General features: G+C 42.3%; 1 protein-coding gene across 1 annotated transcript in view; it reads left to right on the forward strand.

The window, feature by feature from the left end:
* slc7a11 (solute carrier family 7 member 11) overlaps positions 1-14,069 on the forward strand; it is a 130,856-nt gene that overhangs the window by 69,544 nt on the left and 47,243 nt on the right. Inside the window, exon 4 of the mRNA XM_034181019.1 lies at positions 5,792-5,917. Coding sequence (XP_034036910.1) covers positions 5,792-5,917 — 126 coding nt within the window. The remainder of the gene's footprint in view (positions 1-5,791; positions 5,918-14,069) is intronic.

Below are 14,069 nucleotides of genomic sequence, written 5' to 3' on the forward strand. Positions count from 1 at the left end.
TTTTAGTTTTAAAGTAATGCACTTTTTTTTAAAGGTTTTTGTGTTTACAGACACATATGTCAAAAGGCATTATGGGAAAATAAGTTTCTTGTCATCAGTGGTTGGTCAGTTTTATATATATATATATATATATATATAATACAATTAAATCTGTAGACTGTATGGGTGTGAAAGTAAATTATCTTTTTCTTCTTCCCTTCCTTTCTCTCTGGTAGCTAGTCTGCTCTGCTGGCAGAGGATTCGGTTCCACCTCTCAAAACTGTATGTCTGCTACAAAACATGTAACTGACAGGAACTAAAATGTATGATTTCAGGCTTTACAAATGTTTTTAACTGTTAAGCTTTATTCACTATACCTGCAAAAACATGTTAGCGGTCTAAAAGCTATCAGAACTAAATTTAGTGGAAGTTAATTGGTCCACTGATGGTTTTCAAAGTTATCTGAAAAGTTAGCTTTGCTAATTAGCTGTTAGCAGATTAGTGGAACTGTGCCCACCACTGAAAATCACCCGTGTTAAATTAACACTGACAGTGTCTATGGGTCCACACTGGGTTGGTGAGGACTATATAGACATGGGCAGTGTTAATTAACACTCTCAGTGTTACTTTTATGCTGGTAATTTTGCTGTGTACATTCTTTTCTGTCATTCTATCCTGTGGTGTGCCCCAAGGTTCTCTTCTAGAACCTATTTTATTTGGCTTGTACACCAGTTCCAATGAAGTTGGGATGTTATGTAAAATGTAAATAAAAACAGAATACAATGATTTGCAAATCCTCTTCAACCTATATTCATTTGAATACACCACAAAGACAAGATATTTAATGTTCAAACTGATGAACCTTTTCATTTTTGTGCAAATATTTGCTCATGTTGACATGGATGCCTGCAACAAGTTTCAAAAAACTGTGACAGTGGTATGTTTACCACTGTGTTACATCACCTTTCCTTCTAACAACACTCAGTAAGTGTTTGGGAACTGAGGACACTAACTGTTGAAGCTTTGTTGGTGGAATTCTTTTCCATTCTTGCTTGATGGACGACTTCAGTTGTTCAACAGTCCAGTGTCTCCGTTGTCATATTTTGTGCTTCATAATGTGCCACATTTTCAATTGTCGACAGGTATGGACTGCAGGCAGGCCAGTGTAGTACCAGCACTCTTTTACTACAAAGCCATGCTGTTGTAACACTCGCAGAATGTGGCTTGGCATTGTCTTGCTGAAATAAGCAGGGACATCCCTGAAAAAGACGTTGCTTGGATGGCAGCATGTGTTGCTCCAAAACCTGGATGTACCTTTCAGCATTGTTGGTGCCATCACAGATGTGTAAGTTGCCCATGCCATGGGCACTAACACACCCCCATACCATCACAGATGCTGACTTTTGAACTTTGCGTTGGTAACAATCTGTATGGTCTTTCCTCTTTTGTCTGGAGGACACAACATCCATGATTTACAAAAACTATTTGAAATGTGGTCTCATCAGATCACAGCACACTTTTCCACTTTGCGTCTGTCCATTTCAAATGAGCTCAGACCCAGAAAAGGCAGCGTTTCTGGATGTTGTTGATGTATGGCTTTTGCTTTGCATGGTAGAGTTTTAACTTGCACTTGTAGATGTAGCGACGAACTGTGTTAACTGACATTGGTTTTCTGAAGTGTTCCTGAGCCCACGTGGTAAGATCCTTTACACAATAATGTTGTTTTTTAATGCAGTGCCTCCTGAGGGATCGAAGGTCACGGGCATTCAGTGTTGGTTTTCGGCCTTGCCACTTACATGTAGAAAGTTCTCCAGATTCTCTGAATCTTCTGATTATATTATGGACTGTAGATGATGGAATCCCTAAATTCCTTGCAACTGAATGTTGAGAAACATTGTTCTTAACCCAGTCTCATGGCAAGTCGTGATTCAGCAGCAGGAAATATACATTAATCTATTGGTTCCTGCTATTGTGACGAAAAGCGCCTCATTTTCATCACAACAGCACAGATTCATTGTAATTCATTCTGTGATGGCTGCATGAAATAAAAAGTGAAGTGGGGGGGCGTCAGGTTGGCTATGGTTAGGGTTGGGGGTAGGAGTAGGGTTAGTAATAGTGAGTTAAAAAAAATCCCAGTCATGAAAATTTGACTAATTTCGTCATGGGTGCACGAAAAAAACAAAACAAAACAAAACAAAAAAAAACAAAAAAACGTGAGACTGGGCTGGTTCTTAAACTGTTGGACTATTTTTTCATGCAGTTGGTCATAAAGTGGTGATCCTCATCCCATTTGGCTTGTGAATGGCTGAGCCTTTTGGTGATGCTCCTTTTATACCCAATCATGACACTCATCTGTTTCCAGTTAGGTGTTCTTTGAGTGTTCATCAACTTTTCCAGTCTTTTGTTGCCCCGTCCCAATTTTTTTGAAACATGTTGCAGGCATCCATTTCAAAATGAGCAAATATTTACACAAAAACAAAAAAGTCTATCAGTTTGAACATTAAATATCTTGTCTTTGTGGTGTATTCAATTGAATATAGGTTAAAGAGGATTTGCAAATCATTGTATTCTGTTTTTATTTATATTTTACACAACATCCCAACTTCATTGGAATTGGGGTTATATTTGCTCCCCACTTGGACACATTTTGGGTTCTTTTGATAATGTCTCATATCATTGTTCTGCATGCTGTTTACTCAAAATGTTACTAAGGTATCTGTCCTTTGAAACTGTGTTAATTTTGAGAAACACTGGATGGCTGCTAGCTATCTGTCGCTTAATACAGCAAAAACTGAAGTCCTTGTTTGTGCCCCTGAGGAGTTTGTTGCCTCGGTGATTAAGAACCTTGGCTCTCTGTCCTCTTCTGCTCACTCAGCAGTCAGAGGGTGGGCGACTCCTCACTCAAAGACTGCCCACAGGCGAATGACGTAACCGACAGGTGTGAAAAAACTCTCGCATGCCCACGAAGGTTCAAGCATGTCTGATGTAATCACACGTGATTCAAATCCATATGGTTTTTGAAAAAAATAATAAGGTCGGATACTTTTCTAATAGACCTCGTATAAGTGTTACTTTTGACCAGGCTCTCAATTTTGACACACATTAACCATCTTGTGCAATCTTGCTTTGTCCATTTACAGAATATTGCCTGCCTTAGAAATATTGTGTCTCAAGTTGAGTGAGAAATGATCATCCATGCTTTTATTTCATCACATTTTGATGATTGTAATTCACTGTTCCCTTGCCTGAGTAAGTCTTTTATGGATCACTTACAAACGGTGCAGAATGCAGCTGCAAGGCTTTTTACAAGATCATCAAAGAGATCACAGGTCACACCCATTCTGTCCTCTTTGCATTCAGTGCAGACTGCAATTTAAGATCTTGGTGATGACTTTTAGAGCTCTGCATGGTCAAATGCCACTACATATCAGTGAACCTTTGCACATTTATGTAACAAGCAGGTGGCTGAAGTCCTTGGACCCGAACCTGGTGGTTGTACCTAGGTCAAGGCTGAAAACTAAAAGACACTGTACGTTTGAGGTTGTGGTTCCCAAGCGGTGGAATGCGCTGCCACTGCAGCTATATTCTGTGGACTCTGGTGGAACTTTTAAAGAGAAGCTCAAACCCAGTTGTACAGGCTTTCTTTTAAAAAGTTTTATGTTACTGATGTTTTTAATTTCTGTGTTTCTATTTATTTATTTTTTTTAATGTAAAGCACTTTTTTATTTCATCTTGAAAGGTGCTAATACGTAAATAAACATTACTTATGTACTTGGACCTTAATTTTTTTAAGTTCACAGCAAATTTTTTCGTAGAACCTCTAAGGTATATTTCTAATCTTACACTCCATAATGTCATTCCATCATCTGGAAATCTGCCTGTGTTCTCCCTTTACTGAAAGGAGGGCACCCCTCAGTTCTTAACAACTACAGACCAATAGTTATGTATTTTAGTCAAAGTTCTTGAAAAGTTTGGGTTTCCTCCCACAATAATAAACCTGCTTATTTAGGGTCTGCTTCTTTCTCTGCCCCTGACCAAGGCAGCATCTCTACATTTGGAGTTGGCCCCCGGGTGCTGGACCGTGGCTGCCCACTACCCCTAGTGGTTGGATTGTGTCTGTCTGTAACTAAGATGGTTAAATGATATATTTCATTGTATGAATGTACAATGACAATAAAGGCCCTTCTTCTTCTTCTTTTTCTTCTTCTTCTTCACTATCAGACAACATATTTGGGAACACTTTGAGTCAGAGATAGCCTGCTTAAGACTGAACAAATCCTGCAGCTTAAAGCTGATAGGCTGTAAAAGCAGCCATTGTTCCTCAGAACCTGACTCAGCAGGCACAAAAACTGAAGCTAGTACTCTGATAAATCAGATGATGGAACCGACATACATGTGTCTTTACCATTTTGACCTATATGATACAAAACCTATGTGGATATGCCTAAACCTGTTTCCGTTTTCAGGCACACTGTAGTGCACATCCCCTTGCATAACTGCACGAATAGGTTGCTACAAATATTGTAAATATTTCCGCAGAAACACTAAAAGCATTGGCAGGGTAGACAAAATGACCAGAGAAACCATAACTAATGTTCTTACTTCTGTGATATTATTTATCTATTGGTTTTAGCCAGCTCTGAAGGGTTTATCAGGTGGATTATCTCCAAAAGGTTTCACTGTGTGAGTGTGGACTTGGATGGAAGAAGAACACAAAACATAAATTAGATCCTGACTGGTCCTGGTGATGTGCTGGGAAATATACTGGGATATTTAAGTATTCAACAGAGTTACAGTTACTGTGTGTAAAATTGAACAGCTTCTTTTTTGGCAAGATGAACTGCACATATTAATAACATTAATCAGTTATCAGTGGACAAAATGCATAAAGTTAAACTGCTTAAAGTCAATAAATCCTTTAATGTGCCAGTAATCCTTTCACCTCAATACCACAGTGATTGGTAGATGTCATATTTGGACTACAAAATAGCCAAATGTTCATCAAAACAATAATCCCAACCGCTTTTGCCACTTTTGAGAAAGTATTTTCTGCTGCTTAACTTCTGAAATGCAAGGGGCCACTTCCCAGATGGCAGAATCTGTTTTTGTTTCCACGATTAAAATAAGGATCAGTAACTCTAAAATTATTTTATCCATTCCCTGATTTTCTTTAGAAACTCTGTTTTTAAAAGTGATGATTTGGATGTGTTGTACCAACTTATCTTCTTTCATTCATTCATCCAATTAAGAGCCACAGGGTGGTGGGGGGTGGGGGGTGCTGAGGGGGGGTTCATCCTGGACAGGGCGTCAGTCTGTCGCAGGGTTGCATATAGAGAGATAATCACACTCTCACTCACACCTATGGCCAGTTTAGAGCTTTTGGACACAAACCCACACAAACACAGGGAGGAAACTCCCACACAGAAAGGACCAGGCAGGAAGAGAACCTGGAACCTTCACACTGTGAGGCCACCACACTACCTACAAGTTATATGGAACATTTTTATTTGTTTAATTTTTGTTCATGAAAGGAAACATGTTACTTGTAATCTCTGAATCTACCTGAATTTATTCAGAAGTGGTACAGTTTTTAATCATTTTACATTTCAGTGAATTTGCACAGGAAATACTGACTTCTTTTGTGTTCTGTAAATGGACATATAGAATACTTTAATTGGATGAAGAGACTTAATTAAGCCCTGAGAAAAACACAAAGCGGACAAGAGCCTCATGAAGTTCCTTCATGTGTCCTGTGTGTGTGTGTGTGCGTGTGCGTGTGTGTGTGTGTGAGTGTGTGCGTGTGCGTGCGCAGCGTCTGTTATGTATTTAAACAGTATGAGTGTGACGTGGGCATCCAGGATCCAGATTGTGTTGACCTGCAGTAAGCTGCTGGCAATCGCTTTCATCATTGTTCCCGGGATGTACCAGCTCTTCAAAGGTGAGGCGTCTTTTACCAACACATGAATGAGCTCATTGCATTTGTTCAACATATCCATTGTGTAAGGTAAGATTGGTTTGTTTTTCTGCTGTGGCCTTCATGAGCTGTGCCGTCTGGAACTTGACTCCAGATAACAGAAACACACTGCGTGCAGACACATGCTCCAGTTTTTCAGTGTTGATGAATCCATGAACTCTGAGGTGCAGCCTGTGGAGCCTCTGTTCTGTCCTGTGTAACCATCAGACCCAATCCCGATGTCCCCCCTCATGGACTCAGGCATTGATGTCACTAGACCCTGGGTTCTTTGGGTCTATCCTGAATCAATGAGACTTTGTTACAAAAATTGATTTCATGTAAAGTTAATCATACCAGATCTGGGGTTCTCACCATGCTGAGGTCATGCAGGAGCTCGTTCAGGAAAGAGACCCCAAACACAGTTTAAAGTAAAGTTTTATCAAATGACATCATTGATAAAGAAATGTGTGTGCTTATGTCATCAAAAAAATGCCATGTCATGTTTAGTCCATGGGGTTAACGAGGTCAAACTTTAAAGACGTAAAAGCAAAGCCTTGTGTTAGTGGAACCGCTGCCTGCTGTTTACATCTTTTCACATGATAAGATAATGAAAACTGCTTAGTTTTTACAAGATATACTTTGGTGCAGACAAATTATCCTAACAAGAGTAGGAACTCACTGTGCAGATATTAAGAACATACTGACCCAGTGCAAAATGTCATCACTCTTAACCTCACATAGCCCCAGCAGAAATGCAACAATGTATTAACATGAGAGTCTGAAATCAATAATCTTAGTACTGACATATGTATTTCTAAGTAATTTATTAACAAGGTCCATTCCCACTAAGTGTGTGAGGGTTTAGGGCAGTCCCAGTGTCAAATCCTCATGTGCACGAGATCTCTCTTGCAGACATTTTCAACTCTTTTTTCCCCACATTCCCTAAATCAGAATTTCTACAGAATTTGCCTAAACTCTGTTTATTTATTACCTACACTTTGTAGCATTGTGATGTTATGCCCCGTCACACATAGCAAGAATGTGGAGGAACCATTCCAACATGGCAAATATTGGCATTATCTGGTGCAGTTGGGGGGGGGGGGGGGGGGGGAAGAGGCGTGGCCAGCCATGGTCCGAATGCATCTGGACCGCCTCGTGCACACCTGCAGGATGCAGCCCAAACATATTTCAGACAACAGTCAGACGACACGGACATTGGAGCTGTCAGGCACCCACTCACTCACCCACGCAATCAAATCTTGGCTCATTCTCACCTTCCCAGCACTAAACTGACCTCTCATCAGTGTGTGTCTCACGTGACAGAGTCTGCGTCATGTTTACCTGTGTGTGTAGATCAGGTGATCAAAGCAATGTGCGAGTGTGTGGCCGAAATGTTCACTCAGCTGTGTGTATATGACGCTGTGTATATAAACGCTGTACCAGCCACTCCGCACCTAGTGTACAGTCCCATGAAAAATCCCTTTAGGAGGTGTTTGATCAGTATATACTTGCCTTGCTAGATTTTATTTGTCTGGCTGGACTCCATAACTGCTGTTGAACTGTGCTGGTAGTGTGCCAACTTCCCACATGTGCACAACTTTCAGGCTGCAGCCAGTGGACTTTCTCTTTTTTTAAACTCTTTTTTTGGGGCCATGTCACTTGATACACATCTTAACACAACTGCCATTGGATTATGATTGTGGGACGGCACTTCACATGGGACTTATTTAAACCAGAGGTGGATTATGCTTTTGTCATCTCATGCCAGCACACAGCGGAGCCAGAAGAAAAGGACTTGACCAGCTGTCTGCGCTGCTTTGTGGAACGCGAGGTACCGGTGATGAGATACATGTTTATTTATGTCATCATGGTGGGCTGGGCAAACATTTCCACATCATACCTGCTACAGACTTAGGAGGTGAACGTGCGTTACAGTGGTAATATCCTGTTCAGCAGCGTTGTGGTGCTCCACTGAGCCTCTGCCATGGGCAGAGTGCCACATACATGTTATTACAGAAAAACATTTCCTTCGCCCTCCCTGGCCAGGGTCCAGCGGAGGTGGACAAACGTTGCACAACATGTCAGCAGGTTTTGCTGTGACTGATCGACCTCAGAGCTCAATCAACTGCAGTCAGATCATTTCAGATGCTGTTTTGATGCCATCACAATATGTAAATTGTTGTCAGATGGTCGTCAAATTACACATGGACTGCCGTCGGATAGGTGTCCCATCTTGACAGCGCCTGGAGAGTTTTGAACATGTGTGTCACACTCGGGGCCGCTGACCAGTTTGACCAACTATGTTGACTTCCGCAAATGGCTGTCAGAAGGTTTTGGAACTGATATCCGCCACTTTTCGGATGTGCACCCATTAATAAGTCTGACGCCACTCTGCGTGATTCCGGCTATGTGTGACGGGGTATTAATTTAGACTTGTCCTCAGTCTGTGACACCTCTTCCACAACAGTCAAACAGTGGACAGAGTCCACTGGAAGGCCAAAACATGAGGAAAGCTTGACAGTAAGGGCCCCTTCACACATAACATGATTGAGGTAGAATGGCGCATGAAGGAGGGGTCAAATGCCACTCATGAAAAATCACAGCCACCTCAAACACCTCATACAGCTGTCGCTACAACCATTTGCACACATCAGTGGCCGAAAGATAGCGAGTGCCCATTCTATCCCCCTCTTGGCAGGTGTCAGCCAAATTCCAGGTGCTGCACACGAACATCCAACACTGCTCACTGGACACTTAGAAAAGGCGTGGCTATTCGCACTCCTGGCACAACAGTAGAGAGCAGCTGACCACATTTGAGCTGTCTGTGAAAACTGTCCAAGAGTGTGGCATCACCAAGCAAAACACATGGGTGTGGCTGTGTGTGTGTGCATCATGCTCCCCTTGCCCCAACACGTGACGTGCACGTGTGTCACACCCCCCAACCCTAACACATGTGGCGTGCCAGTGTGTCCGCTGTACCCTCAACACATGTGGCGTGCGGGGGGGTGTCAGGGGAGCACACTGGCATGACAGCTGGAAATGACAGCTCAGTGCACATGAAGTGTTAAACACAGAGAAAAGAGCAAGGACAAGTTCACATAAATACTACAATAACTACATACATAATTACATAAGAAATAACTAAAATAAATAATCTCAGAACACAGAAACAGAGAGTGACACTTTGTTGTGTGTGCTGAAACAGGTGGGTGTGGCCACACACAGCAGCAGCTGTTGAGATCTCTGGAACTACAAATCACAGCTGGAGAACACATACCGTGTTTTGAAGGACATGATATTACAACTCTACACTGTCAGGCGCGTGTGGAAATACATAAAACCATATATCGCCATTGCCACGGGCTGGAGCGGCCGCTCAGCACCCACATTGGCAGGCTGTCCCATGTGAAAAGGGCTGTCTGATCATGTGAACACTCAGCTGGCGATGTGAATGTTACGTCACCCACATGAGCTATGGTCCACATTACGCGGTGTCTGTCCTTCGGCATGGCAGGACACAAATGCAGAACTCACTCTAATGCGTAGTGTGAGAAAAAGGGATTAATGCAAAAACAGGTGCCTCAGATGCCACTGCAATTAACAGGAGGGAATAGCTGTTCTTTACACTTATGTGATTAAGTCCTCTGTAGTGTATACATGGTCGTAGGGTCTTATCCTTCTTTTCCACAAAGAAAAACCTCACCACTGCAGGGGATGAGAATGGCTGAATTAAACCAGCTGCAAGTGATTCTTGGATGTAATCCTCCACAGCTTGGCGCTCTGGTGCTGACAGGGAATACAGCATGCCCCTTGGGGAGTGGGGGGGGTAACCTGGCATCAAATCAATGGCGCAGCCATAATTTCTTTGGGGAGGCAGGGACTTAACCTTAGCATTACTGAAGACTGTGGCCAAAGCATGGTAACAGGTTGGAACATTTGTTAAATCCAGATTAGGATAGCTCTGAGGCAGCCTTCATCGGACCAGGCATGTATGCATGCAATTCAGCACCCAGGAAAGGATCTGCCCATTGGCCCAATCACAATTTGGGTTATGTTTCTTTAACCATGGATGACCTAATATTACAGATTGAGACATATTACAGAATATGTGGAAGCACGTTGTTTCTGTGTGATCATCTGTAAAAGAAAACTGCACAGGCTCAGAGAGTGACTCACGTTAAGGCACTGCTATCCACGGCATTTATCTCCATGGGGTGTGGCAAGGGAGAGAAGTCTAATACTTTAATTCCTTGTGTCAGAATCAGAGTCAATAAACAAAGAAATAATTTCTGTAGGACTTTCAGATGTAATAATGGCTTTGATCTTGTCGTGTTCTATGTCGATCAATCAATCAATCAATCAATTTTTTTATATAGCGCCAAATCACAACAAACAGTTGCCCCAAGGCGCTTTATATTGTAAGGCAAGGCCATACAATAATTATGTAAAACCCCAACGGTCAAAACGACCCCCTGTGAGCAAGCACTTGGCTACAGTGGGAAGGAAAAACTCCCTTTTAACAGGAAGAAACCTCCAGCAGAACCAGGCTCAGGGAGGGGCAGTCCTCTGCTGGGACTGGTTGGGGCTGAGGGAGAGAACCAGGAAAAAGACATGCTGTGGAGGGGAGCAGAGATCGATCACTAATGATTAAATGCAGAGTGGTGCATACAGAGCAAAAAGAGAAAGAAACAGTGCATCATGGGAACCCCCCAGCAGTCTACGTCTATAGCAGCATAACTAAGGGATGGTTCAGGGTCACCTGATCCAGCCCTAACTATAAGCTTTAGCAAAAAGGAAAGTTTTAAGCCTAATCTTAAAAGTAGAGAGGGTGTCTGTCTCCCTGATCTGAATTGGGAGCTGGTTCCACAGGAGAGGAGCCTGAAAGCTGAAGGCTCTGCCTCCCATTCTACTCTTACAAACCCTAGGAACTACAAGTAAGCCTGCAGTCTGAGAGCGAAGCGCTCTATTGAGGTGATATGGTACTATGAGGTCCCTAAGATAAGATGGGACCTGATTATTCAAAACCTTATAAGTAAGAAGAAGAATTTTAAATTCTATTCTAGAATTAACAGGAAGCCAATGAAGAGAGGCCAATGTGGCTGAGATATGCTCTCTCCTTCTAGTCCCCGTTAGTACTCTAGCTGCAGCATTTTGAATTAACTGAAGGCTTTTTAGGGAACTTTTAGGACAACCTGATAATAATGAATTACAATAGTCCAGCCTAGAGGAAATAAATGCATGAATTAGTTTTTCAGCATCACTCTGAGACAAGACCTTTCTGATTTTAGAGATATTGCGTAAATGCAAAAAAGCAGTCCTACATATTTGTTTAATATGCGCTTTGAATGACATATCCTGATCAAAAATGACTCCAAGATTTCTCACAGTATTACTAGAGGTCAGGGTAATGCCATCCAGAGTAAGGATCTGGTTAGACACCATGTTTCTAAGATTTGTGGGGCCAAGTACAATAACTTCAGTTTTATCTGAGTTTAAAAGAAGGAAATTAGAGGTCATCCATGTCCTTATGTCTGTAAGACAATCCTGCAGTTTAGCTAATTGGTGTGTGTCCTCTGGCTTCATGGACTGATAAAGCTGGGTATCATCTGCGTAACAATGAAAATTTAAGCAATACCGTCTAATAATACTGCCTAAGGGAAGCATGTATAAAGTGAATAAAATTGGTCATTGGTGAATAAAAGTTGCCATTTGACTCACCCTTACTGCATGAGCTGAGAACGGATCTGGCAGCCTCTCTGCCCCTCTCACTGACGACGCTGGCATTCCTCTGCTGATAGGCAGGTTTGTCCCAGCTGTATGGGTTCCTTCGCGCTGTTCTCCAAAGCGTTGATGGTGGGCGTGGTCGGCCTGCAGTTGCTTCTTCCCCTCGGTGTCTGTGATCCTTGACCATGGAGGTGGCCCACCTCCCAGTGTCTTTCTGACAGCCTCTTGTCAACCTTTATGGCAACAGCAATGAGAGAATCCAAGTGTTGAGGTAACTTGATTGCCATGAGTTGATCCTAAAGAGTATCAGATAATCCTTAAAAAAAATCCTTGAAAAGTCAGTTATTGCCACCATGTTCCATTCGCTGTTAGTGGCAAGGGTGTGGAAATCTATAGCAAAATCAGCTGCTTTACATGAACGTTGGCTTAATGTCAGTAATGCCTTAATGACACATGCTGAAACATCTACTCAAATGCCTGAACAAAACTGTGTACTGATGAGCAGGTATCAGATCTGTGGCTCCACTCAGTAGCCATGGCCCAAGCCTCAGCGCATCCTGACAGGTGAGATATAATGACCGTAATCTTTGCAGGGTCAGACAGAAATGCTGAAGCTTGTAGTTCAAGTTGTAGTGAAGGTCACATTTTATGAAGAAGGGTTACATGTCTCTTGATTCCTCGAATAAATGCTGATTGCAAAAACCAGTGTCACTTACTTGGAGTGGACTTCCTGTTGACTCCCTCTGTGGCTAGTAGCTTGAGGTCTTGCTGCTACAGCTGTTCCTTTATCAAGCCTATCCACCAGGAGACCGACCTGAGGGCCTAACATGGTCAATATCTGGTCCTGATGCTTCGGTAGCTCGCTTATTAGACTGGAGCATAAGTTCATCAAAGTCTCCTCCTGTTGTGCAGGCTTTTGTCCCTGAGCGTGAAGTGCCAAATAGACTGGGGTGGAGTCTGCTGTGTTGTTTTTTGGTCACTTCATTCTGTCATGAACTTGGGCAGAAAAGGCAGGGCACAAATGTAGGACTCACTCTGATGCGTGGTGTGAGAAAAAGGATTTAATTAAAAAATAGGTGGCGGTCAGTACACAGAAAGGCAGGCAAAAAACAACAGCGATATCCAAATCATGAGATAATAAATGAGGTCAAAAAACAGGCAATAGGTTCAAGAACATAGTGTTGCAAAATGACAGACAAGGACTGTGAAAGGCTGGTAACGATGACAGTAAGGAACAACGAACTGGCAGAGACATGAGGAATACAGAGGGCTTAAATAGTGCAGGTGGTGAAAGGAGGAAATGAGGGACAGGTGTGAGGGAACATTCAGGAATGGGGCATGGAAAACAAATAGAAAAACACACCCAGACCCAAACCCCAGACAGAAGACAAGAGCATATAGTGAACCTGAACATAAATCAATGCAAAACCCAAACATGAACACAGTCCCACATGACACACTGCTTATTGTTTTCAGTTAAATTGAGAAAAAAAAAAGCATCAGCAGCGCATTACAATTTAAAATAATATGCATATGTCACCGAAGCAAGCTCGTCATCATCTTACCATGTCATTGAGGTCCTTCAGACTTTTACATGCTTTTATATCTTCACGAATGGATTATTGTAACAGCCTGTTCACGTGTCTTAATAAGAAAGAACTGGCTCGTTTGCAGGTTGTGCAAAACTCCGCTGCATGGCTTCTGACCTGCACCCACAGGAGAGCCCATATTAGTCCAATACTCAAGTCCCTGCATTGGCTTCCTGTCTCCTTTAGGATAAATGATAAAATCCTGGTGCTTACATTTAGAGCTCTGCACGGGCAGGCTCTGGAATACATCAAGGACCTGATCCAACCGTATGTGTCCACCCGGGGCCTGAGGTCCTCCAACCTGAACCTGCTGATGGTTCCCCGTACCGGTTTTAAAACTCGAGGGGACAGATCTTTTAAAGCTGTGTCGCCGCACCTTTGGAATGAGCTTCCCTGCTCCCTTCGCTCGATAGACTCTGTCGATGCTTTTAAAAAGCAACTTAAGACTCACCTTTTTAAAATTGCATTTTAGCTTGATCTTCTTTTAAATATTTGTATGTGTTATTTTGTATTTATTGATTTTATTATGTGAAGCACTTTGTGACCCTGGTCTGTGAAAAGTGCTATATAAATAAAGTTTACTTACGCGTACTTACTTACTGACTTTAAGTCTTAAGTAAATGCTGCAGGGGAGCATTAGCATGGCAAAAACCTTTCAGCTTCTGGGGGAGCTCTGCCCCCAGACACCCATCTTTTTAAGCATTTTTCTTTATTTGTCTCTCACATGCCTGGAAAAGCTCTTTGCCATCTAACCATGTTCCTTTAGGTCCTTCAGGCTTTTTTTTTTTTTTTTTTTTTTTTTTTTAGTAAAATGGTTCTTGGGA

This window comes from Thalassophryne amazonica, chromosome 11, assembly GCF_902500255.1.
Source record: "Thalassophryne amazonica chromosome 11, fThaAma1.1, whole genome shotgun sequence".
In the NCBI taxonomy this organism is placed as follows: domain Eukaryota; kingdom Metazoa; phylum Chordata; class Actinopteri; order Batrachoidiformes; family Batrachoididae; genus Thalassophryne; species Thalassophryne amazonica.